This window comes from Corvus moneduloides, chromosome 10 (assembly GCF_009650955.1).
Source record: "Corvus moneduloides isolate bCorMon1 chromosome 10, bCorMon1.pri, whole genome shotgun sequence".
Classification (NCBI taxonomy): Eukaryota; Metazoa; Chordata; class Aves; order Passeriformes; family Corvidae; genus Corvus; species Corvus moneduloides.
In genome coordinates this window covers 14,756,603-14,770,764 of record NC_045485.1, presented here as the reverse complement: position 1 = coordinate 14,770,764, position 14,162 = coordinate 14,756,603, and the positions used below count along the sequence as shown (strand labels likewise).

The 14,162-nt window shown below is 41.7% G+C and overlaps 1 protein-coding gene across 2 annotated transcripts in view; it reads right to left on the bottom strand.

Moving 5' to 3' along the window:
- Positions 1–14,154, bottom strand: part of LOC116448577 (probable cation-transporting ATPase 13A4) — a 45,533-nt gene extending 31,379 nt beyond the window's left edge. The window contains exons 1-4 of one of the 2 annotated variants that reach the window (XM_032119158.1): positions 12,998–14,154; positions 10,519–12,550; positions 2,740–2,913; positions 135–269 (exon numbers count right to left, since the gene is read on the bottom strand). In XM_032119158.1, coding sequence (XP_031975049.1) covers positions 135–269; positions 2,740–2,913; positions 10,519–10,581 — 372 coding nt within the window. In that variant the 5' untranslated portion in view covers positions 10,582–12,550; positions 12,998–14,154. Of the gene's footprint in view, positions 1–134; positions 270–2,739; positions 2,914–10,518 lie in introns of both variants that reach the window. The other variant, XM_032119157.1, reaches the window with a different exon arrangement.
- Between the last annotated feature and the right edge of the window lie 8 nt (positions 14,155–14,162).

Genomic DNA, 14,162 nt, shown 5'->3' with positions numbered 1-14,162 from the left:
TTTTCCACAGCTCACTGTGTTCCTCAAGCTGCAAGATTCTTAGCTGGATATGTTTCACAGCTCACTTTCACTCCATGAAGCATGGCTGAGATTTGCCATCATCTCCCAGATGCTGCAGGGAATACTTTACTTACTTGCAAACTTGGCTTCATTATGGCTTTGCTGAAGATTGAGTCTTCCTCAGTGGCTGGATAATCTGATCTACTTTTGATAAATGCAGATACAGAGATCCATGTCACAGTCTTACGAGAGTAAATCCGAAAATCATCCTAAGTGAGTATAGAAGAGAAGTGTCACAATTTGCCCCAAACCCAGACTAAACTCACTTTCACCTTGGAGTCAGTGATTACAGTAGCCTTTCTAGAGCACTGCTCTGGCTTTTTTTAAGGATTAACCAACAGAAGCCTCCCAACACTTGTGACTGAGAGAAAATCATTAGAACAGGTATAGAACCACCATCCTGTAAAAATGGGAGTAGTGCAAATACTTCAGTGATACAGGTCTGGTGTTTGGCTGATAAGGATGGAATGTGCACCCAGGTCAAGATCCAGAACAGGCAAACAGCACAGGACAATCTGAGATGCAGTGACCGTACCGTAAAGGGAAGATCAAAAGGAGCACAGCGCTCTGCTGCAAAATGGATGTTTAGTGCCAGTACCTTTACACAGTCACTCCTGAGTTAACACGTCATTGGAAGAAGTGTGCCAGCACCGTGCCTTCCTTATGGCACCTTACACAAGCTTTTACCACAAACTGAGTTCATGGCCTTCCTATTTTTTTGTAAAGTAAATTGAACATTAGAACTGCCTGGTAACAAGTGTTGGTAGTACAGTCTGAGAGATTAGAGCAACTACCGTAGTAAGTGCCCTTATGATTAAGTTTCAGTCCCAAACACGGAACTATATGCATTAAAGCCAACTATGAGACTGAGTTACATTCTGTGTGTGAGCAGTTTTGCAGTTATGAAACTTCAGTTGGAAAAGGGAACAGTAAAAATGATTTCTGTACCAAATATGAGTCCTTTGGAATAATTTAAGCATTAAGAAAAAGAACTTTAATAATATTTATATATCTTATTTATTTGCCCACTTTTCTTCTTAAACTGGTCTTTTGAGTAGAATAACATCTATTTTCTGATATTTATCTTTGATTTAGATTTCAGAATGAGTAGACATTGCGATGCAGATGGAGATGGGAAACAGTGAATAACACAGGTGTTCATTATTCGAACTAAAGTGAATCAAAATTCAATAACAAAAGTGAGTTAATAGGCTCTTTTATTGCAATTGCAGAGATGATGATGACTTAAGAATTAAGGTTTTATTGAAGCAAAAGATAATTCCAAGGATCAAGCTGATGAGATTACTTGTATCCTCATTAGCAGTAGCCATCACATTTGAGAACTGATATAATCAGAATGTAGCAAAACAAAACAAAACTGTCATTTTAACACAAAGAATCATGAAGGAAATCTGAAATTTTCAAACACCCAGAGCATACTGTGAGAAAGCTTTTTGATAACAAGAACGTACAATATGATTCAATTCCTGTTTAATTACACAAAGGATCATTTTAAAACTAATTTATTTGAAAAGTGCTTGGCATGGCACATCTTTTTAAAATTACACACAAGAATAGGTAATTAAAAATTCAAACTGAATTGAAGATTAAACAGGGATATTAACCCTAATATGATGTTTTTAAAAAAGAAAAAACATAACCCCAAGACTATTAGAATGCAGACTGTTTCATTATAAAGTATTCTACAGGCAGATCTATGATTTTCAAAACCTGGGATTTTAACTGCATGCTTCTCTGCTCATTTAAGAAGGCAGTTCAAACACAGTGATCCATTTTGCAATTTCAAATGTTGAAAATGCCATTGTTCATTGTTCATTGTTTGAAGCATAACAAGTCAAATAAACCAAGTAAACCAACCCTGCCAGCTCCTAGAGTATTCAGGCTCAGCTGGGATTCAGAACCAAGTTTCAGTTTGCTTCTTTTACTGTTGCAGTAGCTTCCATGAAATAAAACCAGCATTTGCATATGTTGCAGTGCTTCAGTTCAGTCCTCAACAGACGGAGACCTGTATTAGGAAACTACTAGCAAAATGTACCAGCTCTGAAAGCATTAACTGCAGGATTGCAAGCTTATTGGACATGGGGAAGGGGTGATAGAAAATGGAAACATAGAGCCAAGAAAACAAGCAGTGTAAGCTTGCCCTCTTCTGTGTACTGATCCCTCATGACACACTTGGACACTGCTGGGGACAGAGCTAGACAAATCTTTAATTTGGCCCATTAGATAAATTTGGGCAGAGAGGGACATCTTCGCCAGAAGAGCCCAGCGAGGGAAAAAGAATCTGCTGGATCCTGCCAAACAAACAGATGCTTTAGAATCTGTGCACAAGGCTACAATGTAGAAAGCACAGGGATGGTAGAAGGGAGGAGGAAGGACTGGGAACAAATGATAGTCTTGAAACCACAGATATTACAGGTTTTATCACCCCAATGTCTTTCATCTTGTCTAATCAGCTGCTACCCTCCATTCCCATCTTCATCATACACGTAATTTGTGGAATACTTGGAAGTTCGTTAGATCAACAATGGTACACATAAGATATTATTGCAGGAAACCAGCAGTGTAAGAGATTTTAGCTAACTGGATACCTTACAGTTAACTCACCTTCCAAATAGCTACATACTAGGGACTAATTTAAAGATTAAAGTAGGCACCTACTGTTGTTCTAAGCAGAACAATATCCGCTTCTTCCAGGCTGCATCGGATGCAGTTTACCCACACATGCCACTCTGGCTTCCAGTAAAACAGCAGCCTCAGAGCCCCACAGGACAAGATGTATCCAGCAATGCAAAAGGCCTTTCGGCAGCCTTGAGTTTTGTAGCCAAATATATCCTGTACAGCAAAGAGAAGGGGAAAATCATTACTCTTTCTCCTAAAGAAATGCCTGGAATACTATACCTTCCTGTCATTCACTGCTATCCCATAGGTACTGTTAGGTACGGTACTGTGAAAAACAAGCCATAGAACTTGTATTTGGCTGCTTTACAAGTCTTAAATATGATGACCAAAAATTTGCATCTTCAACAGAACTTTTCATCCACCTTCACAAAATCCAGGTTGCTGTAGCCTGACCACTATTTTTATGTAGTTGTGAAACTTGGCATGAGACATTGTTTTGTGTGTGCATGAGCAGAAATGATAACAAAATATAGAGGTTCAAACCTTTATTCCAAGTCAGGAATGCAGATTTGACGGTCAGTTTTTTTAAGGTCCCAGGGTCAGACAGCTGAAGAGCTTAAGTACATCTGCACCAGGGGATGGTGAGTGATCAGTGCAGAGCTGCTGCATTAGAAGAGCTGCTCCCTGCCCTAGCAGTGATCTGCACTAATGCCCCTACACTTTAGAGACTTGGCCAGTGTCTCTGCGTGGTGCTGCAAGAGACGCTGTGTGCCTGCACCAGCTGGAGCTGCTGTGCACAACTTGGCACAGACACAGCTTTTGTAGCTGTAACCATCTTCCATGACAGCTCCAGTATGGGGATTTTGGAGCTTACTAATGTGCCATTGGCCTAACATCATAATAATAATAACAATAATAATAATAATAATAACTGTTAGTAAGAACATCTAATGAACACTTGCAGAATGCTTTACATGTTCAGAGGGCCAAAGGAAGCTACTCATTTTAGTTGGATGAATAAGTATTATTATTCCATTTTTAAAGCTGGGGAAATTGTTACAGTGAGGCAAGGTGACTTGCCCAAACATCAAAGAGATGTCTGTCAGCACTACATTTTAAGAGCTGCAGGTTTTGGTACTGTGGCCAAATTTCCTCTCAGTACTGCTAGCAGAGACTTAGTAAATGTGAAATGAAATGTATACAGTGACTTTATAGAGGAGATGGGAGATTCCATGGCTGCAACCACATCAGGTGACCAGGAGAATTTGCTAACATAAGAGTTAAGGTTCCTCAATTCCTTCTTCCAAGTATATCTGCAGCAACTGTGCAATCTGCTTCTGAGGATCAGATATCTGCAGCCACAGATATTGCAAGATCCATTTATAAGGTGAGAAGAAAAGGCAATGTAATTGTAAGGATGACTAATGCATAATTCCTGGTTCTGTGCTGGTGTCTTTGCTTGTTATGTGAAATGCAGGCCCTGCCCAGTGGTTCCACATGCTGCCTCAGCACACCTGCTCTGTGGCATTCTCCAAAAGACAGACTCTGTCATCCTAAGCAATCTCCAAGAGGTTTCTAAGGGGAAGAAATTGGCAACTGTAAGGAAAAAGTAAGGTAAACAACACAGGGAAGTGGCCTGCACTACACAGGACCTGGTTATACCACCTCTGAGATGCACACACAACATTTTCAAAGGCTTCTATAATCTCTGAGCAGACCAAGAGAATAAGGCAACTCTGCAGCAGATAAAAGGAAGCCCATGGAGGGCAGCAGACAGGCAAGGTTGCTAGGAGGCAGTTGGTGTGGCAGTCATGTGCAATTAATATTCACATGCTCCTATAAACAGGTACAGGGTCTCCATTCAACTCTCTCTAGTTGTAACCTTACCAAAAAGGTTAAAGAAATAGTGTCAGCACCAGCACACAGAATAGTACATAGGTCAATGTGAACTTACTCTTCACAGCAATTGCTTACTAGCAAAAGCCAGATGCTTAGACCCAGACTTCACAGCCTGTCAGCAAGGCAAAGGATCTCCCAAGGAGACAGAGATGCCTAAGGGAAGAACTGTTAAAAGAACACACCTTCAGACCTCCTCCAGTATATGGCTAGACCTGGAATAACTGGAATAGTATTTTCAAATTGGGATTGGCATGAATATCAGGGTGGGGAAGAACAGGATTGCTGCCATGTGCATCTTGCTTCTGCCCATGAATCATTCCTTTAATTTTCAGTTTTTATGTCTTACACCCAATGTCTGAGAAGTCAGGAAGGCTGTAGCTAATGGAATTAAGAAGGGAGAGGGTGGGTGCTCTGAATGTGATTGGCAGTCATTTGGGAACATCTTCTGCTGGCAGTGTTCTTCTCCACTGAAATGTTCAATGATTTCCCAAGCCTGATACAACAGCATAACCAGAGAACTAGAGCAAACTCTGTATTTCTCTGTATTTTTGCCTAGGAAACCATGCACCAATATATGAAAATAAATATCTTGAGTCCCCCTATGCCAGCATATGTTTTAAGGCCTTTTTTTCCAGAGTAGTTTCAACTCAAAAAGTGATTTGAATCCATAGATTCCAAGACTCTCCCCAAAACCAAGCATGCATCAGTATTCCTCATCTTGAAAAACAGAAGAGAGGCAAACAAGGAAAATAGCTCATCTTGGAAAAATAGACCATGCTCTTTAAGATATCCATTATGCTGTGTGCTGGGTCTTGCGGCTTCTCACAAGGGACTTGCCTGAGACAGACAGAGAGACAGACAGAAGGATACCACTGAGCTGTTCTGACCCTTCAAGGGCATGATTTGCCACATGAACAGAGATGTTGGTTCAGGTTTGCTGGTTCATGTCTTGATGAGTGTGACATTTCTGAATACAGCTGCTCAGGAGTTCTACAAGGAGTAAGCTGGGAAAGAATAAACATCAGATGTTAACTGATGCATCTGGATGTCCATGAAGGATTCTATTGTCAAAGCAAATCATTTCCCATCATTTGGAAATGTCTGGACCAGGTTACCTGGGCCACATCACTGAGAAGTAAAGCTAGGCAAGGAAACAGACTGAGCTCCAAACTTGACTTGTGCCAAAGTTCGCTGAGCTGGAACCTTTCAATGCTTAACTTCAGTACAGAATGTTCTGTTAGGTTGAGGAGTTTTTTCTCACCCTATGCTTTCAGCTGGAAGGATTATAGCAATGAATGCTGCATTCATAAAAAAAATTAATACATGAATAACTCCTTGTTGAAGCAGAAACTTCTCACTTGTCAGATAAGTCAAAATGAAATTCTTTAGAAGAATTCTCAAAACTATTATCTTCCATAAAAAAGGCGAATATTAGATCCATAAAAGAGGTATCCACAATGCACATGAAGAAGGGAGGAACAGGCACGTACATGATGCAGGTTTATTTAGCCACATGAACAACTTATAGTAATTAGGGTTTAGAAATTCTTGAAGCTTATTCAGGACTCACTCAGCTTCTGCTACAAAAACCTCCAAGCAAATGCATGTCCACTATGGCAAACAATACTTTCAAGGCTGGCAGAAGTCCTCGTGTTGATGTCACCAGTAAGAGCATGTCTGACAGGTTAGTTTTATGTTGTTAAGGAAATAACTTTTGCTGTGTTTCATTTTGTTGTGCTGGTGCAGACATGCTTCTTTTGAAGAGGGGTCTGATGAATATAGATTTGCACCTTGACAATTTTTCTAATGCATGAACAGGTTTTTAGAGTTCAATGATGCATTTGGCATATAAAAGATTTCATAGTCAAATAATCTGGGTTCTTGAGTGCACCAGACTAGGAGATGGTGGAAAATAAAGCAAAGTTTAGCCATCTGTAAGACTCCAAAGGGCTTCTCGTTATCTCATAGAAGGTAACACCATCTACAAAATAGGCTGGTATACAGAGTTCATCTCATCTCTGTAGAATAATTTTTAATAAATTGTTATGTATTGTAAAATTTGTTTCCTCATCTGTTAACATCCTTTTTCTCTTGAGACTCACATCACTCAGAGAAGTGACTGTAACAAAATGGTTTGACTTGTGAGTGAAGGGTCTAAGAGGGGGCCTGGATTATTGGACAGAAAAAGCTGCCAGACCTGCTCAGTTGGCAAGAAAGGTTCTTAGCTGCTTTTACAATCACACAAAGCCAGCATTCAAGGGCATATCCCTCTAGAGTCCAGCAAGTCTTTGTTACTTATGTTTAAAAGAAAAATTGCCTCTAACTGCCAGGTCATCTGCACAGCAGAATTTAAATGCAAAAGTCAAACAAATTCAGGCACCTTTCTTTGGTGAAAACAAAGCCGGGCTGTGAATGATCATATTTCTGGCAACCTCAACACCAGGTTCACTATTATGAACAACCTGTTGCTATAACAACAGATAATAGGATTAGACTTGAAAGACTGGCTAAGATTCACAAGGAAGCTAATAACTGAATCTCATTCTTACCAACCAGAACCTGTTTCATCAGAGGTTTGTTCCTGTTCTCTCTGAAACCAGTAGCAACATTCACTATCATTCCATTAGCAAAAGGATTGTAACTTTCAGATTTTATTTCCATTTTAAAAGTTACATTTTTCAAATTCAAAGTATATAAAATTCCTGTATCAGATTCCCTTCAGAACTGTGGCATCTCAAAGGAGGCAGAGAGCTGCCAAGATGCAGCAGTAAACTGGGGTTCACCAGCTGACTGACTGCAGTTCTCCCATTCCTTCAGCCACAAGCAGTGGGGGAACACATGCTGAAGTCAGGCTTGTGGCAAATCCTCCCCAAAGCAGTAGCCTGTCAAAGTCTATCACAATCTTTTGCACTGCAAGACTTAAGCTTCACACTTTAGGTTTTGTGCAAAGGTAATGACTATTCCCAAGCTGTGCAGAGAAGAGCATCAAATTGGCAGAGGGCATAAAGCTGTGGTTTTTTCTTCCTATTCCACAGTAAATGTACTCCTCAAAAATGTCTTCAAGCAGATTTTTCTGAAGGGAAGCATACTATCAGACCTCTCTGAGGCAAGCTGCTGTGTCCAGAGCTCTCTCACACTACTAAGATCTTTCTGGTACTACGAATGGTCATGGAGAGAGAGTTTATCTCATGCTCTGAATATCCTTTGCTAAGTTTTAGCTGTGTAGCAGAAGAGTGAACTTTCATTCAAGCAAATGTTCCGCAGCAGTGTAAAGTAAACCCAAAGACATACACAAGGATATACAGGTATACAGGTTAGATTTCCTAAATCAGAGTGATTACTCTTAAATCCAGGACTATCTAGCACCTCAACTATACCAAGAAATGGAAATACAGAAGAAAACTTCAAAGCATTTCTTCTCATTAGAGCTCTCCAACTTTTCTCAGCAAATTGGACAGCTGGTTCAACACAAGGAAGCATTGCACATCCAGAGTTCAAATGAATTATTTGCATGCTTTCAGATTATTTGAACTATTCCACTCTGGAAGAACTGGCACTTGCACAATGTCAGCTGTTAATTATTGGACCAAGATCTGATCTTGTTTGAGAAATCAAGAACTGCTTGTTAATAATTTGGTTCAGGTAGATTAAACTGACTATTGAAAACAACATCAAAAATACTTTTCATGGCTTTGAATTTAAAAAAAGATGCTGCAGGGTCAAAGAGATATTATGTGCTGCTGCCAGTCATTGTGGTTGCCAGTAATTTAAATATGCTATTTTAACAAAGAAAGAACCTCTGCATATAATTCTCTTTACCTCATGTATTCTTCTTCACTCCTCTACTTAAATAGAGCCTTCTTTGTCTCTTTCTTCACAACTACTCTCATTTACATATTACTTTCTTTTTTTCTTTCACATAAATACACACATTAGCTGTTCTCTATTTCTATATACACATTGCTTTTTTCTCATCCTCTTACAGTATCTCATACATCCTCATGAGTATCTTTCTCTGTCTCATACTCTTCTCCTCCCTTACATAAATGTAACAAACATACATGCATTCTTGCCTAATTTAGCATAATTGAGCTATTGTTTTAATTGCATTTACTACTCAAGTGCTTCACACGTCTATTTCTTTGACTTCCATTTGGGAACCCCAGGTGAATGAGCACTGATCATGCTCACTGCAGGCATGGAGAACATGGCAACTGCCAGACACTCGGGATTCATCATGGAGACTGACTCAACACTGGGCACACACACCAGCTGTGCATGGAAAACCTCAGATTCATAGTGCAGATCCCTGAGCACCGGATTAAGGACACATGGGTTCAGTATGATACTGCTGAGAAACAAGAACATCATTGGGATAACTGGCTCCATACAAGCACAGCTTGGGTGTCCCAGTAGTGCACAGCTGGAAGTGAACATTCAGGGTACAATAGTGTGACAGTACACAGCACCAGACAATCCACTTAAACCTAATTAGTTCCAGCTCAATTCTGGTATTGCTAGTGACAGCACCAATAGTGGTGAGAGCACAACAAGCTGTTTATAGTCCTAGAAGGACACAGCAGGGTGGAGCAGAGACACAAACACAGCAGCTGTTTGGAGCTGGGGAGCAGTGGCACATCAGCACCAGGGCTAGAGCCAGGAGCAGGGTGCTGCCAACAGGTTTAGTAACTGGGTGGCAGAGCCAGTCGGGTTCTGCATTACACGGAGATAGTTAGTCCCCACCCTCAGAGCCAGTGCCTTGTGCTTCCTGCACTGCTCTGTTCATGCTGCTGGGTGACTCTGTATGCATTCTCCAGCACATCCCAGATTACCCAGGTTTGCATTACGCAAAATGTGGCATCTCCCCTCGCCTGGATGGCTAGGAGAGATGCCTGAAAATCTACATTTGTCTTTAGAGATAACAGATATCCATGTTTGCACATGACACAGTCTCTTTCACTAGAACAGGACTCTCAGTGAGGAGATTTTGAAGACTTCTCCAGGATTTCTGAAAGTGAACAGTTGTGTCAACTTGTAAGTGACTGTGTTTCAATAGTTTTGCTGTTGTACACCCAGATATCCTGCAGGCACTCACAGCAGAGCTCCAGTGGCTCTGCAGCACAGGAATTTTGAGAAGCACTGCATTTGCCAGATAGGCCTAAGAATTGTTGTTGTACAGCTGCATCGTGGATCTGACATCTCCAGCAGAATCTGTTAGAGGGACAGAATCCATGTGAATAGCTGACTCATGACACACTGTAATGCCAAAGCAGCTCAGAAGCACTGAATTCAGTGCAGTAGTGCACTGGCATTGCTGTTTAAGAGCAGTGCCATGCAGGAGACCAGATATTTTGTGTAAACATAGGACTTCCAGCTGTTACAAAATGCATTTCTCCCTGGGAAACTTTGGAAAGAAATATAGTAGTTCTGTATTTAGGAATCCCAGCTTCAGTCTGAGATAGCGACTGCCAATTGAGACTGAGATTGCCAATTCAGTAGACTGCATTTGCCATTAATTTATGCAAACATAACGTGTTTTTATGTTCTGGAGAAAGCCAAGGTTTCCAGTTTTCTAACTGGAGCTGATCCTGACGATTCAGCTGTCAAATGGTTGGGGACACTGGTCTGGCCCATCCCTCAAGCTCCTATTAAACCACCTCCATCTATATTTGTAACACCACATGAATAATCTATTAAGCCATCCCCTGTTGGAGGGGATAACCAGTTCAATTCAATGGACACAACCAACCTTATTTTCTTTCTGCTAAAAAAAAATTATATCCCTTTCTAACTGACTGTTTCTGCCAAGGAAACACCCCAACTAGCAATAACTCAATTACAGTCTGTAGTACTTTATTACAGAACACATGCCAGCCTCTGCTTCAAGCTGAGAAAGACCTAGACAGAGATACAACTCACCATCTCATTCTCTTCTCCCTGGTTAAGCTGTGCATAATGGTTCTTGGCAGGATTTTCCCCCATGAAATGACCCTCTGGAGACTTTCTAGAGCTCCCTCAGGACAGGTCTTCAGCATAGTGTGCTTGAAATTCTACATTGAGGAAGTGCTCTAAGTATACACCTTCCTTATAATTCTGGTAATGTTTGAAGTAGGAGCTCCTCCCTCTCTGGGGTTAGCAGGTAACACTTTATCCCTCCTCCCTCTATTCTGTTGTTGGAGTTTTGCAATTGTGAGGGTTTATGTAGAATTCACTCAGAAACAATGCAAGAAAGAAAAAGTTTAATCTTACAAGTGTTTGCCACAAGATGACTCAAGGAAATAACTCTGGTAAGTGCAAGCAAGCGCTGTTGGCACGAAACTTTTAGGGGAGGGCAAGAGGGGAGTATTATCCTTCAAGAGATTATGGAATCACTGGAGACCAGGAGTGTGTCCAAATAAGAAACAAAATAGGCATTGCTGTTGTTAACACTCTTAGCAACCAGTCTGAACTAAATGTCCAGCAGTGATCCCCACATATGCCATGGAAAATAAATCAAGTTCTGGCACTATAAAAAGGGGCCCCAGTTTGTGCAGGTGGATTTATGGACTGACTGTGTGTCAGGATTCAGCCAGGTAGGATCTGTAACCAGGTCCTTTATTCATTATTGAGAATATCCTCACAGAACGTTTTCTGACCTCACTATATAGCTTTGGGAGACACCACTGAGGTTATTTACTCACTCCTGGGGAAAACTGGAGTTTCCCACCGATGTCAGTAAGCTGGATAAGATGTCTCTGACCTTTAAATCAGAGCCAAAAGGAAGCTGGCAGAAAAACAACACTGAGAGTTTTACCACCTCCTTTTTTTTTTTGGGCGGCATTTGCTGATCAGTCTTGTGATTCATTCCCATTTCACTACTATTTCCTTGTACTTCGATACTTTTTAAGAAGTTACACAAGAAGTATTTTAGGAATGAGGTCAGGAAAGGCAAACCTGTTCTTCCAGCAAGTATATTAAGAAAACTAAAATATTACTTCTAGGGTGACTGAAACGGAACAAGAGGTATCAAGTTAGTTCCCATTCCTCAGCATTTTGCTGCCATGAGGCATGGATTTGTACAAATCCGTATCTCAAGCAACAGGAAAGACCACTGCCTACCCCCAGTGGACAGGCTCAGAGAAAGTGAAAAGGGAGAAATGCAGGAAAGAGAGAAGAGAAAATTAAGGAATTAGGTCAGTTAATGCAAAAAGATGTGCACCCATGCACAGCACAGGGACAGATGTGTTTGAAAATGCTGGTGATAAGCACTGGGGCCAAGTTGTTCAGCCTTGGCACCTACACCACTTCCAAAAGGAGCCCAGAGGCTGGACTGACAAGGATGTATCTGTACTAAGCTGTGTAAAGGTGATACATTGCAAAAGATCAAGGAGGAGCAAGGTACTCTCCATACCCAGCTTCATTGCTACCCTCTCCTTCCTCCCACTGCAACTGGCTCTGAGCATCTCAACTTACCATTTTATTCTTCTGAGACTGAGCAAAGGGAACTCCAGTTATTACACGAGAGTCACAGTTTTAAACTTTCAAAAGAAAGAACCTAATTATTTCCATTTCTGATAAACCTGATAGCATGTGAAAAAATAAGCATTGCTATCTAGAAGCTGTAACAGACAGGAAACAACTGTCAAGGCACCTTTTCTAAGGCAGGCTGATGATTTTGGGAAATGACCCATTATTTTGCGAGGTGCCAGGGGTGAAAAACAGGACTGTCACACATGCTTTTTCTGTCTGGTCAGCTTTTGCTGCTTTCCCAAACATCAGCCTTGCTCTTTCTAGTGTCTGTAGCAAACTAGGGTGCAGCAGGGGTCCTTGATTGCTCTGTCCCACCAAAGCAGGGTCTCCAGGGGAGAATAAAGGCTCATACAATCTTTTCACTATTTGTAGATTTATTCCAGCTCCAAGGTGTTCTGCAGTCCCAGAGAACGCCCTTATAGGGGTATTTATACGCTCACAACTGAAAACAAAAAAAAAAAGATTAAAGGTGCAAAACGTTCATAATTTCCATCATTTGACAATCTGTGATAATATTTAATCAAAGTCTATTAATCCAGAACCAAAGAAGATGATGACATTTGTTCATTTTCTTAAGTATGCTCACTATCTCCTGGAGAAAACACCTCTAAAGCAGCCTGAATTGAAACTTTTAGTTATATGATGCTCTCTACTGCTCAGAGTAAGAATTACATAGTATTTATTCTTAAAAAGTTATTTGTTAGCATGTCCTATGGAGTATCATCACTCTTAAATTGAAACTTGCCTTAAAAAAAATCATACATAAATCACAAAAACAACTGGTCAAGCTAAAATATAAAGCAAAGTAAGATTTAAAATATAGTCCCTTAAACGTATAAATAAATAAGTCACAAAGTAGGCAAGCAAGAGATAAAAACACGAGCCTCACCTCATCCTAACAACTTTTATCTCAGTCCTGAAAATACACGTATGTATTATGTCAACCTTGTGCAATATATTTTGCTTTGAAAAATCCCACAGTATAAACAGAAGCCTGACCTCTAAAGTACCCCAAATCTCGTTTTCTGTTTCTCAGCATGGGACACCCAGTTCTGGCCACATTACAGAAAGGAAGCTCTGAATCAACTGGTGACAATTTACAGGAGACCACCCAGAAGAATGACAAAGGAGTCATAAAATATGGAAGAGAAACTTAGGGTTGTTTTAGCTAAAGAAAAGGAGACTGAGAAGGATCATGGCAACAGTTTTCAAACACATAACTGGAGAACGTAATATTTATCCGTGTCCACTGCGGACATGTGACAAGAAAGATTCAGATCAGGCACAAGGGAATACTTTCTATTAAAGTCAGCACGCACTGGCATTGCCAGGTGAACCCGCCAAGGTCTGTGGTCCTTAGGGACAGGTGTGGCATGCGCTGCTCAGAAATGACCCAGCCAGAGGTGATCCTGTGTGAGGGCACACGGACGGAGCTGATGAACTCTCCTGGTGCCTCCTCTGCCTCCCGCTTCAATGTGGCTGGAAAAAACTCCCAACAACTGGGAAAGCCCACTGGGAAACACCTTGTGTTTTCCAGCTTTCAAGGCAGCGCTGCCACCCATGTCATGCACTCCCCAAGCACAACAACAGCTGGGGACTCATCAGAATCTTATCTTTAACAGCATGGAAGACCCTGGTAGCGCCATCCGGGATGGGCTTCACCTCACCGCCCTCTCCAGCCCTGCCCCGCCGGGCCGGGCCGCGCTGGGGTGCCCGAGAACAGCCAGGAACGAGGCCCCGAGGCGATCGCTGGAGTGTGAGGGGGGCACAGAGCCCGGTGCGGGGGATCCTGGACCCCGGTGCAAGGGATTCATGGCGCCGGTGGGAGGGATCCATGATCCCGGTGCGGGGGAAACATAATCCAAGTATGACGGATCCCAGACCCCGGAGTGACAGATCGATGGCCCGGGTGTGACGAATCCAGGACGATGGTATGAGGGAACCATGACCCCGGTGCAGGGATCCATGATCCAAGAGTGACGGATCCAGACCTCCCCGATTCTCCGCTCCTGACTGACCCGCCCCGCGGTGCTCCCTCTAAACCGTCCCTCCTT